Here is a 17,613-nt window from a genome sequence, read left to right as displayed (position 1 = left end):
GTTAGTATTTGGATTGCTATACAGAGGTAGGCAGTGGCAAACCATCTTTGCTCATCCCCAGGAGCGTAGCTGAGGAAAACAGTGCCTGGAGTTCACGCTGTGACCCGCGCAACACCCTGACCAAAGGTGGGGCTTGGGGGCGTAGCCAGCAGTATAAAGCTGGAGTTGTTGAGCTCAGAGGCCCGGTTCAATTCTGGCCTCAGCCAGGCCACGGCCAACCTTTAAACTGAGGCCTTGAAACCTGTAGTTTAAAGCTGGACCTGGGCCACCTGAAATAAGCATCAAACAGGCCCTCCCCGCTCCCAAACTCCGTGTAAAGCTTGGGGGTGGGTCCACTCTACTGGTTGTGTTCAACTATAGCCCTTCCCCAGGTGCACTTGGGGAGGGGTGCAATCTGCACCCCAGATAGATAGATAGATAGATAGATAGATAGATAGATAGATAGATAGATAGATAGATAGATAGATAGATAGATAGATAGATAGATAGATAGATAGATAGATAGATAGATAGATAGATAGATAGATAGATAGATAGATAGATAGATAGATAGATAGATAGATAGATAGATAGATAATCTTTAATGTCATTGTGCACTCACAACGAAAATACAAAAATACAAACCCCCGATGCACATTTCTGCAGTCCTCTGCAGTCTTCACACATTCCACAATCCCCTTCTAACCATCCCTACACAGCCACAGCCACGTCAACGCGACATCATGGAGTTCAGCATCGCCACAGCTCTAGAGTAGAAGTTGTTTCTGAGCCTAGTTGTCCTTGTTTTTATGACCCTATATCGTCTGCCAGATGGTAATACCTCAAAAAAAGAATATGCAGGGTGAGACGGGTCTTTCAGAATGTTCTGAGCTTTCTTTAAGCAACGGGAATTATAGAGTTCTTCCAAAGAGGGGAGAGGGCATCCAATAATTCTCTGGGCAGTAGTAATCACCCTATGGAGTGCCCTTCTATCTGCCACTGTGCAACTGGCAAACCATGCACAGATGCAGTATGTCAGGACACTCTCTATGGCACAGCAGTAGAAGGTCACCAGCAATTTTTCATTCAGTTGTTTTCATTAAAGTCTGCGATAATACAATCTCTGCTGGGCCTTCTTAAACACCGCGGCAGTCTGAACGCCCCAGGTCAAATCCTCTTTAATCATAACACCCAGGAACTTAAAGCTAGCCACCCGCTCCACTTGATCCCCATTTATAACCAAGGGCTGAATTTCTGACTTGTTCCTTCTGTAGTCTACTATCAGCTCCTTTGTCTTATTGGTATTAAGGACTAAATTATTGTCCCTGCACCACGAGAGCAACCAGTCTACCTCACCCCGGTAGGCAGACTCATCCCCTCCAGAGATAAACCCCACCACCATTGTATCATCTGCAAATTTGACAATGATGTTACCATGATGGACAGGGGTACAATCGTACATATAAAGAGTGTACAGTAAAGGACTCAACACACATCCCTATGGCATTCCCGTATTGAGAGTAAGAACTGAGGAAACCTGATTACCCAGTCTAACCCTCTGAGAACGTCCAGACAAAAAGTCCCTAATCCACAGACAAATGGAATGTGAGAGTCTGGGATCCAACAATTTGGACACCAGTCTTTGTGTTAGGATTGTATTAAACGCAGAACTAAAGTCCACAAAAAGCATCCTCACGTAGTTCCCCTGTCATTCCAGATGAGTCAAAGTAGTGTGGAGAGTGATGGCTATGGCGTCCTCAGTAGATCTATTAGTTCTATATGCAAACTGATATTGATCAAATATATTTGGAAGGCAAGAACTGATATGTTTACGGACCAGTTTTTCAAGGCATTTCATAATGATGGGAGTGAGTGCCACTGGTCTGTAGTTCTGAAGATTGTCAGCAGGGAATTTCTTTGGCAGTGATACAATGATGGAAGCCTTCAGACAAGATGGAATAATGGACTGAGACAAAGACCGACTGAAAATCTCAGTAAAAACAGCAGCCAGTTGGTCAGCACAATCTTTTAGCACCCGACTGGAGATACCATCCAGTCCAGCAACCTTGCCTGGATTCACAGCCCTCAAAACTTGCCTTACCTCATACTCCTCCACAGTAAGGTGTGAGCTACACTCACCTAATGGCTGTATGTCCTCTCCTTCTCGTGGACCTGCTTCAAAATGGGCAAAAAAATGATTCAGCTCCTCTGCCAAAGAAGCATTTCCATCAACAGGAATGTCATTCCTTAATTTATAGTTAGTAATCTGTTGTATCTCCTGCCACACCTGCCTCACGTTGTTACTGTGAAAATGATCCTCAACCTTCCTCTTATAACTCATCTTGGCTTGCAGAATACCTCTCTTGAGACTAGCTCTCGCAGCATTGTATGTTGCCTCATCACCTGACCTGAAAGCAATATTCCTGTCCCACAAAAGTCGCTGAACCTCCCCTGTCATCCAGGGTTTCTGGTTAGAATAAATCTAGACACGCTTGTCCACAGTGACATTATCTGTGCAGTATGTAATATAACTCAGAACAGCGGTGGTCTGTTTCTCCAGATCTGGGTGATAGGAAACATCACAGTTTGTTGTCTCAAAACAATCTTGAAGTCGTTGAGAGGCATCATCTGGCCAGGATTGCACAGTCTTTATTACAGGCGAAACCCACTTCCCAAGAGGAATTTAAACTGGTGCCAGAAACAGTGACACATGATCTGACTGTCCCAAGTGTGGTAATTGTATGACCTTATAGCCATCCTTAATGTTGGTATACACTTTGTCTAATGTATTGGCTCCTCTAGTAGAACACTTAACATGCTGATAGAATTTGGGGAGCACCGCTTTTAAGTTTGCATGATTAAAGTCCCCCGCTATGATATGCACAGCATCAGGATGTTTTTTCTGCTGATTTTCAACATGACCATTGGGAGTGGCACCTGGGGCTCAAGCCTTGAAAACCCTACGAGGGTTCATCATAAGTTAGCTGGGACTTGAGAATGCTTTACAGACACATTCCTGCAGCATCTCTGCCTTTTTTTCTGAACAGGTGTAATGAGCTATTGGCAGATCATAGTCTTTAAAGTATTGTCGAAGGCTTTCATAGCTGGATTCAACTGGTTGTTGCGCTACTGGCAGTCTTTAAAGTATTGTCGAAGCCGGATTCAACTGGTTGTTGAGAATTTTCCAGGCTGTGTGGCTGTGGTCTTGTTGATTTTGTTCCTAATGTTTCGCCTGCATCTGTGGCTGGCATCTTCAGAGGTGTATCACAGAGAGAAGTCTGTTACACACTGTGTCCAGTGAGAAGGGAATGGTTAGTGGGGTATATATTCTCCATGTCCCTGGGTGGGGAAGCAATCAGTAAGTGTTTGGATGGAACTTGCTATGCAAAGGTATGGTTAACTGCATTGTATTGCGGGTGGGGTTTTCAGTTAGGAACAAGATCTACCAGACCACAGCCAAACAGTCCGGAAAACCCACAACAACCAATAGTCTTCAAAGTTATTTGTATAGAGAAACTTTGCACCAGTGCATTCCAAAGCCAGGTTACATGAAGTGAGATAACAACTGATGAGTGTGCCAAGGAAACCAAAGAAAAGGAGACCATCCAGAAAGGTATATGAACTGAGCCTGGGCAGGAAAATGTAACAGGCTAAGGAGAGAAATAATGCTCTCATTTATGGCTTGATTTTCTTGGCTTGTTCTTTGGAAAGTGTTTTTTTATGACAAGCAGTGTTAATAATGAGCTGTTCGATCAAGTAATAATTATATTGAAAACTGTTCATGTTTGTCTTGGCTTGGATTTCATCAAACCTTACCAGGATTGATAGACAGAACAATGTTTTCTAAAATATGTAACATGTATTTGGTCTTTTCTGCACAGCACGAATATAACATCTTGAAGACCTTTAAAAAAAACCCATTTTGACTTTTTTTTGGTTTTGAGAGACAGAGATGTGCAGAGTTCCTCCCCAAAATGCTTTCTGTACTGTCGTCATGATGTTATATTTGGCTGTGCAGAAAAGACCCTTCAGTGGTTTGGGATTCTTTAGTAATCCTGTGGTATTGTCTACACATCGGAAGAGTGACTGCATTTATTATAAGATGATACAAATGCTTGGTTTTGTGGTATTGTCATAAAATAGTTTCATTATATTTTTAAAAAATTAATTTCTAGTCAGGATTGATGTAGAAGTGGGAGAGTAGAGCAGATAGAAGAAGCCACTTGACATTTTCCAGCTGTTAATTACAGACAACACACTTTGTTTCTTTATGCCTGTTCTCATTATTTTCTTTACTATTGAAAAAATATTGAATATACAGCAGGACTACTTAATGTTGAAACAGGTTATAGATAAAGGAGATGACGAAATAGCCCTTCCCACCCATTGCTGTTATTCCTAAAAATGTGTGAATGCTCCTGCAGGAATATTTTCGCTAATTAATTCTGGTATCAAAGACAATCTTCAAAGTAAGCATGAAAGAGCTGATTCCTATGAAAATCATATTTGTTAAAAAGACATGACATTTCACTGGAACTGTTCAAAACCCCGTTGAGGCTACTGGAGAGTTTCATCAGTAGGACTTCCCTTTTACCTATGCATTTGTGAAAAGGCCACTGTTAAATGCCAGGGCATTTGCCTTAATTTCCGCTGGTGCGCTGCTTGGCATTTCAGCAAGGACTGAGACGAGACACTTAAAAAAAAAATTCTTGGTTTATTCCTGGCACTGGAGTGCAGAGAGATATAAACCCTAGATTGAGTGTTCTTACTTAATGCCTAAAAAAGTTTTGGATTTGAGAGAGATAAATATGGTGTTCATTTTTCTGAAGCGCGAGGGTGGATTCCAATATGCAGTTTCAATACTTGAGTACTGCACCATCAAATGATCTCTTGCATGTGTAAGTGGGGCACTACCAGTATAACAACACAAAAAGAATTGTAACATCCCCTTCAAATGTAGAGCTCGAATAACATCATGTTCTAGCTGTCAGGTGCAGAGTTGTCAGTTGTAGAAAATCCAGATGATGTGTCAGTCAGCCCACTGTCTGCTGGAAGAAAGGGCAGATTAATTCTGGGAAACTCTTAAAGTGACTACTCTATTGTGAAATGAAAGATTACTCTAAAGTGATGTTTATCTGTGTCAATAAGATCTAATGCTATAAACTCAATATTTGAACTGGCAGTGCGCTTTTATTTTTGTCATACCTATATTGTGACAGTCCTGTGAGGAAGTTTTCATTCTTTTATTGGATGGTCTTCACCATTACCATAATTTGCACAGGTGGCAGCAAGTGATGTGTATACAGGAGGGGGGAGGGAGAGAATAGCAACAATTGTAGAGTTTATAGCGACAACAAATTCCATACTGCCAGATAAGAAATCTTGTATGTCCAGCATCTGAACAGGTTCAGAATACTTTGCACTTTGGACTCTTACTGAAATCAAAGCAACTGTTTTTGCTGCAGTGTTGCATGTACAACCATCTATAAGATATATAAAGATTTGTCTCCCAGTCCTTCAATTTGTGCTTTGCATCTGTGAATAATTAATTCACAAGTAGTGAATTATAAATTAAGCAAGCAGGGGTCCTATAAGGACTTGCAGGGACCATGTCATCTCTCCACTGTTTTTCCTTTCCTTTCCCTGAAAACCGCCATAGCCTCTTTCCTTTTTCTGCTTCTTCCTTCCCATCCACCAGTCAAATTAGTTTTACTTCTCCCCTGGCTTTCCCCCTTCCTTTCCCTTGGCAGCCTCTACTTGGAAAATTAGGGTTCCATTGAAGGAGTCTAGCAACCAGGCCCACTCGCCCAGTGGAGAGCCATAGGGATTTGTGTGTGTGTGTGTGACGGGGAGGTGATGGGAGAAACCTCATTTCATCCTGTATCCTCTTCTCCTTTTTCTCCTCCTGGCAACCCCATGTTCTCATCTCTCCCTGATTCCTTCTCTTCTTCCCACCCACCAACCTATTTTTTAGCTGCCTCCTCATCTTCAATTATATTTATTATTGATTTACTTCATTTACACTCTGTCTTTCTCCACAATGGAGAGCCAAAGCAGCTTACTTTTTCTTCTTCTCTGTTTTATCATCACAACAATCCTGTAAGGTAAGTTAGGCTGAGACTGCCCTCCGGTCATCCTGTGAACTGGGATTTGAACCTGGATCTTCCAGATCCTAGTCTGAAACTGTAACTGCCACAGCACACTTGCTTTCATATGGCTGCTACTGAGCAGTAGCAAGCAGCCAGTCCTTGGTGAGTCTGACAAGTAAAATAGCAAGGCCAAAATAGCCCTTTTGTTGACAGAAGTTTGAAGACTGGCTATACTGTGCAGTTGCCTAGCAATGACCACTGAGGGTTTGCAAACTACGGATGCTTCTTGTGGGTGGATTAACTCCTGAGAGAGATTGAGAGATTTAAGTATCTCTAGACTTAAGTATCCACAGATCTGGCCATATTGAGAATTATATATATTGACAAGAGAGGGGGCTGCGAGGTGTTTTTGGAAGTTACCTCATGTTCCCCTGTATCCTCTTCCCCACATTATCTCCTCATTCCTTCTTTCTGGTAACCCCATATCCCTTTCCTTTCTTTCTTCTCTCCTTCCTATCCATCAACCTTAATCTTGTCTTCTATTTTATGCTCACAGCAATCCAGTGAGGTTAGTTAGACTGAGAGTGTGTAACTTACTCAGGGTCACCAAGTAAACTTCCATGGCTGAGTGGTGAACCAAGTCTGGATTTCCAAGATCATGGCTGAAACTCTAACCACTATACTACGCTGGCATATGTGGGGTGGCTGCTGTTGAACATTAGTGAGCACCCATTCCTGGGTGGTTCATGCAAGTAGCAAATCACCCTATGTTTCCTTCTGGCCCTGGCCATAATGTGTGTATGTGTGTGTGAGAGAGAAACACCCCCCCCCCTTTAATATTTTTAATATTTTGGATTTTCCTGGGGTATTTTACATGTTTGTAGAAAGATCTGTGCTGTCTTTACATCTCCAGTCTCCAGATTTAAGTATCCACAAATTCTTGAGAATTAGAGATATTGATGATAAAGGTAAATTACAAATCTAAAATCAGCCTTGCAAGACAAACTTAAGATGTTAAAAATGTATTTGGAACAATAGTTTGAAACGATGGATCAGAATATAAGTTTAAATGGGAAATATATGTTAGATATTCATATGTACTTTACCACTTAGAACTTCCCAGACATCACAATTTTTTTGGAATACAATATCTGAATTTACAACATCAGCTTGTCATGAGACTAAGCAGTCTATACCTTCCTTTGGGCATCATGTTATTTATTTGTGATAGCTATATATCTCTTATCAACATAAATAGTCTCCAAGTAATTACATACAAAAGTAAAGCAACACTGTGGTCCTTGGGAGAGAAGAGAATCAGGAAACTCATTGATTACCACACTAGACAGCAACCACTCAGGATACACCTTCAGACCTTCAAATCTTCAAAAACTTGGAAATGAAAGAAAAAAGTTCATTAGAAATGTACTTGAATAAAACTATATTTTGCAAGTTTGTCTTCCAAAATTATTTGGGGAATAAAAGTAACTCCTCTTTTGCTTTTTCTTCTTTGCTTCTTGAAAGATGCACTCAAAAAGACCACATGAGGTTGTTGAAACCCCTTTCTATAACCATTCTTGCTGACAGTATTTTCAATGACTGTGTGATAACAGGGTACACTATGAGTTGGAAACTGTAAAACTAATTGCATTAAAATTGTATTCCACAATATGAAGTCACATGATGATCACAAGCTACATGGATCTCTATTATGTAATATGTAAATTCTCCCAATGAAAAAGGGGGAAATATCAACAATAATGAGATAGAGGATAAAAAATTTCCTCCCTTCAAATTCCTGTACCTTAGGGGCATGGAGGTAGGTTCAGGACAAACAAAAGGAACTTTTATCAGTGTTGACATAACTAGTATAGAATTCATTGCCTAAATATATGATGGCTTTAGAAAACCATAAGTCAAATTCACAGAGGATGTGTCTATTCAGTCATGATAACTAACAATGGAAACCTTTAATGAGAACTGGAGGTAAACCAGGGATGGCTATCTCCATCTTGCTGTTTGTAAGGCTCCCTGAAATGGGCTACTGTTGTTGACAGAGTGCTGGATCAGATGTACCCTTGCTTGGAACCAGTCAGGCAATTCTGATGTTGCTTCGTGGACGTTGGAAAAACTCCCAGAAGCATCTTTAGCAGATTTTAACCAACAAGGTTCTGAAATGCAGTGAACCTGAAGCATGCTATTCCCACCCCACCCCCAATGAAAAGAAGAACTCAATAGGCTTGTTTTATTCCTTAAGAGTTGCAGAGCAATGTTTAGTCTCGAATGAGAAAGGCGTATGTTAACTCTGAGACGCTTATTTATAGAAAAACCATTTATATTTGGGCTATTCCCTGGGTACTATATTCAAGTGTTTCCTGGCCAGAGAAAGACATGCTTTAAATGCTTCCAGATTTAGGCCCTAAATCTGTACCTTCATCTATTTATACAGTAATTAATCAAACTGCTACCCTAGAATGCAAATGAAACCCTTCATTGCCCCTTACTGGGAGATAAAACAGTTAAGTCTTATTTATGATAATTCTGGCATATAACTTTTAAGACTCTGCTTTGATCTGGTAAAAAACCCTGGGCAACCTTATGCTAAGATGCTGTTATTAAATGCATTCACCTCATCAATATTAAATGCCCAGACCTAGGTAATGAGGAAAAGAAATGTCAGATCCGGAGCAGGAGGGCGATATATACAGCAGGGAAGCATTGAGACCGAAGTTAATTTTTAATTGCTTTATTGTATAGGCTCATAAAAACACCAACAGGAAGGCAATGCAGATGCTACATATTTTTGTATAGCCATATGTTCTATTCTTTCAAAGCATTAGCAACCAAATTGTTCTCATTTTGAAACTAAAGGTTTGTTTTTATAGTCACGTACTTCAAGACAGCAGCTGAACTCTTGGTAGTCTTGTCTGTCTTAAGCAATGTACATAGAAATAAAGTTTAATGAAACTAGGAGGACATAGGATAACTGGCAATACTTTGAGGCTATGTTAAATGCCCCATAATTTGTGTGTGTTACATGAACACAGTTGATGAATATTGCGGGAGGGGGTGGCGGCAGTTCAGCTCTTAAATGGCCTCCTCTCAGTTGTTTAGGTGGTCCTAATTTTGTTAAGCTTTAGATACCGGGAGAAAGAATTGTTATTCTCTCAGACAGACTGTTGAATTCCACACAGCCCACTCCCCTATTTATTCTTTGGTATCTAACAGTATTTTATTTTTATTATTTTATTTTGCTCATGTGACTACCCTGTTTCTATCCCTTGCTACTGTAATTAAGAAAATTATTTGCTACTGTTGGATATTTATTATGGTGGGTTTATTTCTACACTGCTGAATTTTTCTTTTCTATGCTGTTTTTAGATTTTATTGTGATGTGTTTTATTTATTGTCTTGCAAGGAGCCATAAGTGGGTTTTAAAGAAGAGCATGTTGTAAATGTCATAGTTGTAAATACATTAATGAATTATGAAAGAATTTAAAGTGTTCTCCATTTACATTCTGATCTGGTTTCCGCACGGGCATTTAATGGCGGCCTGGAGACGGCAAAAACGCCGTCTCCAGGCCACCATTCGCACAGGGGGCGCAGCTGCATCGCAGCCGCACCGCCCTCACGCCGCCTGACCGCCGCGAAGCCGGCGTTTCCCCAGAGCGCTCGGAAGCGCTCTTGTTGGGGAAACGCCGCCTCGAAGCCACTGCCAAGCGAACGACAGTGGCTTCGAGACGCCTCCCCCACCCGGCACTTACCTTGTCCCCGGGCCTCGGCGACGCGCTGGAGGCCCGGGGACATGCCGGGTCGGCCGGGCGCCGGCGCTCTGTGGCGCCGGCTGCCCGGTTCTTTCCAGGACCGTCCGTGCGGACGGTCCCAGCGTCGTCGGGTCGGCATCGGAAACGCCGACCCGGCCGCTTCCGCATTCGTGCGGAAATGGCCATTGTTTTAAATTAGGCAAGAATTGCAGATTATTTTCATTCTTATATTGTCTATGAAAAGGGAATACTGATAAATTGGTCAATGCCACAGTACCTGTTCTGAGCAACTATAAAAGGAATGCAGCTCAGCAGGCTATCCATTGTGAGTCCCTCTGTACCTCCCCAAGAAAAGTCCCCTTTGTGAAGCCTGATTCTTTGGCTAGCCTAATTTGGAAACATGATTCCAGGATCTGCATAATCAAGATAGCCTTCTGTTCCAAGTACAAGCATTCTTAGGGATTATTTTGAGGAACTTCCTTAAAAAGACCATTTTCACATAGGCCGAATTCCCACTGAAAATTTAATCTACATACAACCAAGTTTCAAAAGAATCAGCACTTTTCATCCAGGTTCCAGCATCCTCACTGCAGCATGTTTCTAGTGAAGACATCTAGCCCTGCCCCCTTTTTTAAATTTATTTATTTATTTATTTATTTATTTATTTATTTATTTATTTATTTATTTATTGGGTTTATAGACCGCCCTCCCCCGGAGGGCTCAGGGCAGTGAACACATATAGATAGAGCACAATAACAATTTAAAACCACAATTTCAATAAATACAGGCTCTAATAATTAAAATATAAACCCTATCTCGTCTTGAAGCACCTTGAGGCACCTTGAGGGGGTGCCTGCTGTCAGGGGTGCAACTGTTAAGTGAGCAGCACCAAACTTTCAGGGTATCTTTAGGAGACTCTGCTAATGATACCACCCATGTTTGGTGAAGTTTGGTTCATGGGGGCCAAAGTTATGAACCCTCAAATGTGTAGCCCCTGACTCCTATTAGCTCCCATTGGAGTGTTTTTTCAAAAAGGTGCATATACAAGCAGGTCCAAGAAAATCCTGTGATGGGGGGGGGGAGGAGCACCAGAAACGGGACTGATCTGTGTTCCATGGTTCAGCTGTGAGGAGATCTCGAGGAGATCTGGATATTTTAGGTGACTATCCCAGGATTAATTGCCAGTGAGGAAATCACCATAGGATGCTTACATTTGTTTTTAGATTTCTTGTGTCCATAAACGGATTAAATAGCTCAATAACTGCAAAATACTTTATTGTATTTTCTGTACAATATGGAGAAATGATGAAGAGCCCACCATCACAACCAGGGTTGGTCTCAGTTATTCTGGGGCCCTGGGCAAAAATCCTGGGCAGGAGGGGGATCTCAGAATCACTGCCACATTATCCCACTAAGCCTCCCACTGCACCTGTCACCAGGGTCCTAGGTGAGGCAGGCAAGAGCCAACTACCATGAGAGAATGTTTCACACCACTTTCAAAAGGATAGAGGGACAGTAAATGATAGTACAAACTCAAATATTAGTGAAAACTTGTAAGTAACCATGTGGCTCATGGCAATAATACTGAAATATCATTTATTAGAGATATTCAAAATGTCATAAACTGGTGAGTAAGAGGAGGGTGCCCTGACCTGGATAGCCCAGCTAAGCCTCATTTCTTCAGGACTCCAAGCTAAGCAGGGCCAAGTCAAGCAAGAATTTGGATGGGAGACGTCCAAGGGTCTTGACGTGGAGGCAGGCAATGGCAAACCACTCTGAACGTGTCTTGCCTTGAAAATCCTATCACAGCTCACCGTAAGTCAGATATGACTTGATAGCAGAAAACAGTGTGTGTGTGTGTGTGTGTGTGTGAGAGAGAGGGGGGGGGGTGTTCAGTTGTTGTCTGTCTGCAGACTAGCTGCTTTCAAAAAAGCCCAGCAAGTGTCATGCAGATATTACAGTAATATATTAAGACACCCTAAGTGCAAAAAAAAAATCAGATTGTCCTAGACCTTTGAGATATGGATAAATTTCAGCCAGCAGTTATATAGACCAGGTTATTTTTGGTATTTTCACAGGATGAAATGCCACTGTATTTGTGTTGAAGAAGCCTGGTGCAAATGTACCATATATTTTCTGTAACTAGCATGACTTAAGTATGCATAGCGCACCACATCTTCTACTTAAAAACTAAACCAAAGATACATTTTTTATCACTTCCTTTGTTTGTTTTGCTTAACATCCGCCTGGTCAAGGTATCTGAGAAATTCTTTTTATTAATGTGTGACATTTTATTTTAGTTGATTCTTTGAAAAGATACTATTCTAATAAGTGTGGTTGAATTTTACCAGTTATCATTTTTCTGACACCAGAGGGAGCTGTAGTGCCATAATAAGTTAAAAAATTACCCAGTTTAAAATGCAGGGTAAAAATCTCCAAACAAGTACATTTGTGTCACCAGAGGATGGTGCAATACAATGCTGGCAAATTATTGAAATTTATAATCCAAAATTGTGATTAAAAGACATTTACAAATTAGTAAAACTTAACTTTTGAATACAGCTACAGCCCTAAACATAGATGAGATTTATTTATGTCAATATATGCAGAGTTGGACTAAAAATTTGGGATATAAACAAATGGCTTAATTATCACTCTAAGGGTTTGGATTTCCACTGCAACCTAAATGTATATGTTAATAAATTCTATTTAGATTTTGTGAGCATAGAAACCTCCACCCTGGCTGATTCTGGAAGCAATCTTAACGTTCATTGAAGTGTGTGAAGGAGCAGTGCCAAGGGCCCTCCATCCATGTTCATGTTTGCTCGCTGCTGGTGTCCTGACATCCATTATGTGCAAATTCTGTGCCCTAAATTTTCAGTGTTTTATGTAAAAATATTATTTTTAGATTTTTCTGGTAAGTGGTTTAGTTTTAGATTAAACATGTACTGAATATCAGCTTTGTAAGTCATGTAGCGATTGACCTCTTCGGATACATTTTGTGCTTTGCTTTTGATGCAGAGATGTAGAAATGGCTATTTTCCATTTTCTGTGGTAATTTGCATGACTCAGACTTTGCATATGCAAAACTGCTAATTTTTAGCTAGCATTACTTTAATTATTATTTAAAATATTATAGCCTGCTTTTCTCCCTGTGTGGGTATTCAAAACAGCTTTTCAGATTGCTCGCCTTTCTCTACCTAACCCTCACATCAACAATCTTATGAGGAAAGGTTAGGCTAAGAGATTGTGATAGGGTCAAGGTCGCCCAACAGACTTCCATGGCAGAGTGGGGAAATTCATACCTGGTCACCAATACTAGTCTGACTGTCTAACCACAATGCCACACCAGCCACCACTTTACCCTAGTAAACAGGATGTGTACCTAATTTCATTTTTTAAGGTCAATGCACGTTTTAAATTAATAAATCACAGCTTAATAATGAGAATTTTAACTCAGAATAATCTTATGCAAAAGAATACCAGTGTTTCACCAAACAAGGAAAAAACCTGTTGCACAATGAAATAACTAAAACATATTATCGAACTGCAATATTAAGAGCCTGAACATGTTTTTGGAAATAGGTACAACTCATTTTATTAGGAGTTAATTCCTTGTAAGCATGCTTAGGATTGCAGACATTACATGGGCAGCCCCATCCAAAGGGCTCTGGTGGCAGGTATGGTGCTACTATTGTGCTGCCGCACCACCTCTTGAGGACTTCCAGTGGCATTGGCAGGCAGCAAACACAACCTCCTCTGGTCGCCTGGGAAGCCTTTTATAGGGCTTTGTTGAAGTTACACCACACTGTCTGTGGTGTTCCCAACCCCAAAGCCCAGGTGGAAGACAACTAAAGTCTGCTCCACCCCTGAGAATGCCCTGGCGTGCCCCACCCCTGAGCTGGGGTCCATTTGGACAGCAGCTAACTCTACTGTGGCGCCCACTTCTGGGGTTCGGGGCTGTGGGGAGGCGAGATGCCAGCATGTTTGCTCTCTCCATTGGCAAATGTGCCCTTACATTGGTGGAGGGGGCAAATGCGTTGGCACAAGGCCACGCTATTCCCATAAATGGTTTCATTCTTCTCCTTGGATTGGGCCATAAATTATTTAACCAATTACAAATAGGATCCTTCATTCATCAAAGCTTCAAACATTTGTTTGAAATATTCTTTCTCACTTAGCTTATGATAGAGCATCAGAGCTAATTCTTGCCCGTTTTTATATTTTGATTCCACAAAATTAGACTTGAATTTTTAACATTGATTTAATTTGTAGGGATTAAAAACAGAGTTGTAATGCTTTAACGAAAATTTAGGTTCTTCAGATAAGACTGTGTTTATAAGTAGACAACAGATAAAAGTATGGGGCATTCTTATCCTAAAAATCTACAGTGAAACTTCAGCATGATACTACGTGAGAAGAGACATATTTTATGACATTTTGTTTCTGCAAAAGTTCGAAGTTCTGCTGTTGTAAATTACCTGGGAACAGCCTAGATCAGCTGTGGCTGTAAAGGCTTATCTATTTGTATTCTTGGAAAGCAATCTTTCTCCACTCATACTCTTAGAGACTAGTAGGCTTTTCAGATTCTCTGCTCATGCTTAGATTTGAGATCTTTTGCTTTAAAAAATGCTAGCACCCTTGCAGAGAAAACGGGCATTTATTTTTAAGTATTCAAAGAATATTTCCCTCTTATTACAATCTTCTGAAAGAGGATACAAAGCAGGATCCGCAGCACGTGCCAGTGCCACTAACTTGTTCTGTTAGGTATTTAATGCGACTCCGACGAGAATCTATACTTGGAATGTTTTATGTTCACGTACATCTAAAACAACGCATTTGTAGCAGGCATCAGAGCCGATGGGCTATTTCTTCCCTAGTTTGGCTGTGACTTAGACATACTGGCTAGAGAATCAGGAAACGTTATGCCACAATAAATTTGTAGCTGGACATCACTAGACTCTTTTGCTGTTTGCAAAGAGGGCGCGAGATGGGAATTTGACCAGCGAAGAGAGGGCGCGAGATGGGAATTTGACCAGCACGAGCCCTCAATTCACCCAAGTCGTCGGTCACCAGCTCAACACGATCCAGGAGCCTTACAGAATTCGTTTCCAATTGGCCGCTTCTCTCACCAATCTACGCCGTTCTCTCTTCCCATTGGCCCTCTCTTTAGTCCGGCTTGCGCTTGAACAGACGCACCGGTCACGCGCTCTTTAAGGGGGGGGGGGTGCGTGTGTTTGTGAGGAAAGGTTCATACCGGTAGTAGTGCCGCTGGTTCCCCTTCGCGGCTGGGGCAGCGCGCGGACAAAGGAGGCTGGTCTGCGGAAACCGTCCGTATCCTGACTGGACTGGACGGGCTGCGTGCAGTGACATGGTCGTCGGTCTGGTAGTTCGACTCCGCTTCCCACACAGGGGCAATTTCGGCGTGCAAAATCAGCCATAAACTCGGTCGATTGGCTGGGTACAGTTGACCTGGCCACTCCTTTGCACCCCGCCCAACACTCCTCAGCACCACCTTTAATTTACGGCCCAGCCGGCTACTCTCAGCGTTACGCGAGGAGGACAACCGGCCGGCTCGCTCGCTTTCCCCCCTCCCCTTTCTTGTGTGCGCGCTCTGATTGGGCAGAGGCCTTTTTCTTTCTGCTCCCCCCTCTCCCAATGCCCCGCTTGTATGCACCTGATTGGTCGGTGCGCACGCGCGGGCTCCGTTTCCCCCTTCCCCTCCCCTCAGGGGTAGGGGTTGGAGAAGCTCCCGGCCGAGGCCCGGTAGTCGCTTGTCATCCCTCGAGGCGCTCGCAGCCCGTGGTGGCCGTCGCTTGGGGCTGCAGTAACGAAGCTGCTCCGCTATGCGTGGCCGCACCGCTCTCCCGTAACAGGAATATGGCCGCGCCGGTGCCCGCGGCCGTTGCCTGGCTCTTGGCCGGGCCGGCGCGAGGCGTGGAGCGCGAGACGCGGGTCCTCCTGCGGTCGTCGTGGCTGTTGCCGTTGGTGCTGGGGGTTCTTCTCAGCCGGTGTCTGGGAGAGCAGCCCCCACGCGCTGCAGTTGCTGCTGCTGCCGCCGCCGCCGCCGCCGCCTCCTTGTTGCCTGGCTCGCCCGACTCTGAGGAAACGGTGATAATCGGACTGCGGCTGGAGGACACGGACGACGTGTCGTACATGGAAGGGGGAGCGCTGCGTGTGAGCGAGAGGACGCGTGTCAAGCTGCGCGTCTACGGGCAGAATATCAACAACGAGACTTGGTCCCGGATCGCCTTTACGGAGCATGAGAGGCGGCGGGACGGAGAAAGCAGGCGGCCGCCTGCGGAACAAGAGGACGGCCCGGCTCCTGTGGGCTCCCTCTCACCGGCTCCGCAGCGTTGCGGCATCCGCACCTCGGACATCATCATCCTGCCTCACATCATCCTGAACCGTCGCACCTCAGGCATCATTGAGATCGATATCAAGCCTCTGCGCAAAACAGAGAAGAGCAAATCCTACTACTTGTGCACCTCCGTGTCCTCCCCAGCGATCCTCGGGGGGGCGGGGAGCTCCGCCGGTGGCAGCAGTGGTGGAGGGGGTATTATTGGCCCTGATGGGGGACCGTGGACTGAGACGACCTGGGTCTACCACGACGGGGAGGATACCAAGATGATTGTAGGTGAAGAAAAGAAGTTTCTGCTGCCCTTTTGGCTGCAAGTGATCTTCATCTCTCTCTTGCTGTGCCTCTCTGGCATGTTTAGTGGTCTCAACCTGGGACTTATGGCCCTCGACCCCATGGAGTTACGTATTGTGCAGAACTGTGGAACAGAAAAAGAAAAGAACTATGCTAAGCGCATTGAACCGGTGCGCCGCCAGGGCAATTATTTGCTCTGTTCCTTGCTGTTGGGTAATGTGTTGGTCAACACTACTCTTACCATCTTGCTTGATGATATCGCTGGTTCTGGGTTGGTGGCTGTAGTGGTCTCCACCATTGGTATCGTCATCTTTGGTGAGATTGTGCCACAGGCTATCTGTTCACGGCACGGCCTTGCAGTAGGCGCCAACACCATCTTCCTCACCAAATTCTTCATGATGATGACCTTCCCAGCCTCGTACCCAGTCAGTAAGCTACTGGACTGTGTCTTAGGACAGGAAATTGGTACTGTATACAATCGTGAAAAACTACTTGAGATGTTGAGGGTTACTGACCCTTACAATGACCTGGTGAAAGAAGAGCTGAATATTATCCAAGGTGCATTGGAATTGCGCACAAAGACTGTGGAGGATGTAATGACCCCACTCCGGGACTGCTTCATGATTACTGCTGAAGCTGTGCTTGATTTCAACACTATGTCTGAGATAATGGAGAGTGGTTATACCCGCATCCCAGTTTTTGAAGGGGACCGCTCCAACATTGTGGACCTTCTTTTTGTCAAGGATTTAGCCTTTGTGGATCCTGATGACTGCACGCCACTCAAGACCATTACCCGTTTCTATAACCACCCACTGCATTTTGTCTTCAATGATACCAAGCTTGATGCCATGCTTGAGGAATTCAAAAAAGGTGGGATGATGGTGGTTAATGATGGGGGTGGGGAAGGAGAAGGCAAAATTAAATTTAAAGGATGGAATTTTACATTTTTTCAAAAAATGAAATTTGAGACATTGAATTCTGTGTTTAATACTAAATTCCATGATTTTAAGGTACAGTTGAAAAACTATGTTTTAACTAATGTTCATTGTAGTACTGTGCTATGGCTAATCTTAACTTTCTGGTATATGTATTTTCTTTCATACATACATACATGGTCAATCTGTGTTTG

The 17,613-nt window shown here is 43.1% G+C and overlaps 1 protein-coding gene and 1 long non-coding RNA gene across 3 annotated transcripts in view; one reads left to right on the top strand and one right to left on the bottom strand.

Moving 5' to 3' along the window:
• Positions 1-4,250: 4,250 nt before the first annotated feature.
• Positions 4,251-15,463, bottom strand: LOC125437381. The gene is made up of 3 exons (XR_007245203.1): positions 15,090-15,463; positions 7,346-7,460; positions 4,251-5,027 (listed from the first exon to the last, which is right to left on the bottom strand). It is a non-coding gene; the product is annotated as an uncharacterized LOC125437381 (long non-coding RNA).
• An 18-nt stretch (positions 15,464-15,481) lies between these two features.
• CNNM2 (cyclin and CBS domain divalent metal cation transport mediator 2) overlaps positions 15,482-17,613 on the top strand; it is a 148,507-nt gene continuing 146,375 nt past the window's right edge. Inside the window, exon 1 of one of the 2 annotated variants that reach the window (XM_048504845.1) lies at positions 15,482-17,354. In XM_048504845.1, the coding sequence (XP_048360802.1) occupies positions 15,491-17,354 (1,864 nt within the window). In that variant the 5' untranslated portion in view covers positions 15,482-15,490. The remainder of the gene's footprint in view (positions 17,355-17,613) is intronic. The other variant, XM_048504844.1, reaches the window with a different exon arrangement.

The sequence above is a fragment of the Sphaerodactylus townsendi genome, linkage group LG08 (genome assembly GCF_021028975.2).
Source record: "Sphaerodactylus townsendi isolate TG3544 linkage group LG08, MPM_Stown_v2.3, whole genome shotgun sequence".
NCBI lineage: Eukaryota > Metazoa > Chordata > Lepidosauria > Squamata > Sphaerodactylidae > Sphaerodactylus > Sphaerodactylus townsendi.
The sequence above is the reverse complement of the archived record's forward strand: the minus strand, read 5'-3'. Positions and strand labels throughout refer to the sequence as shown.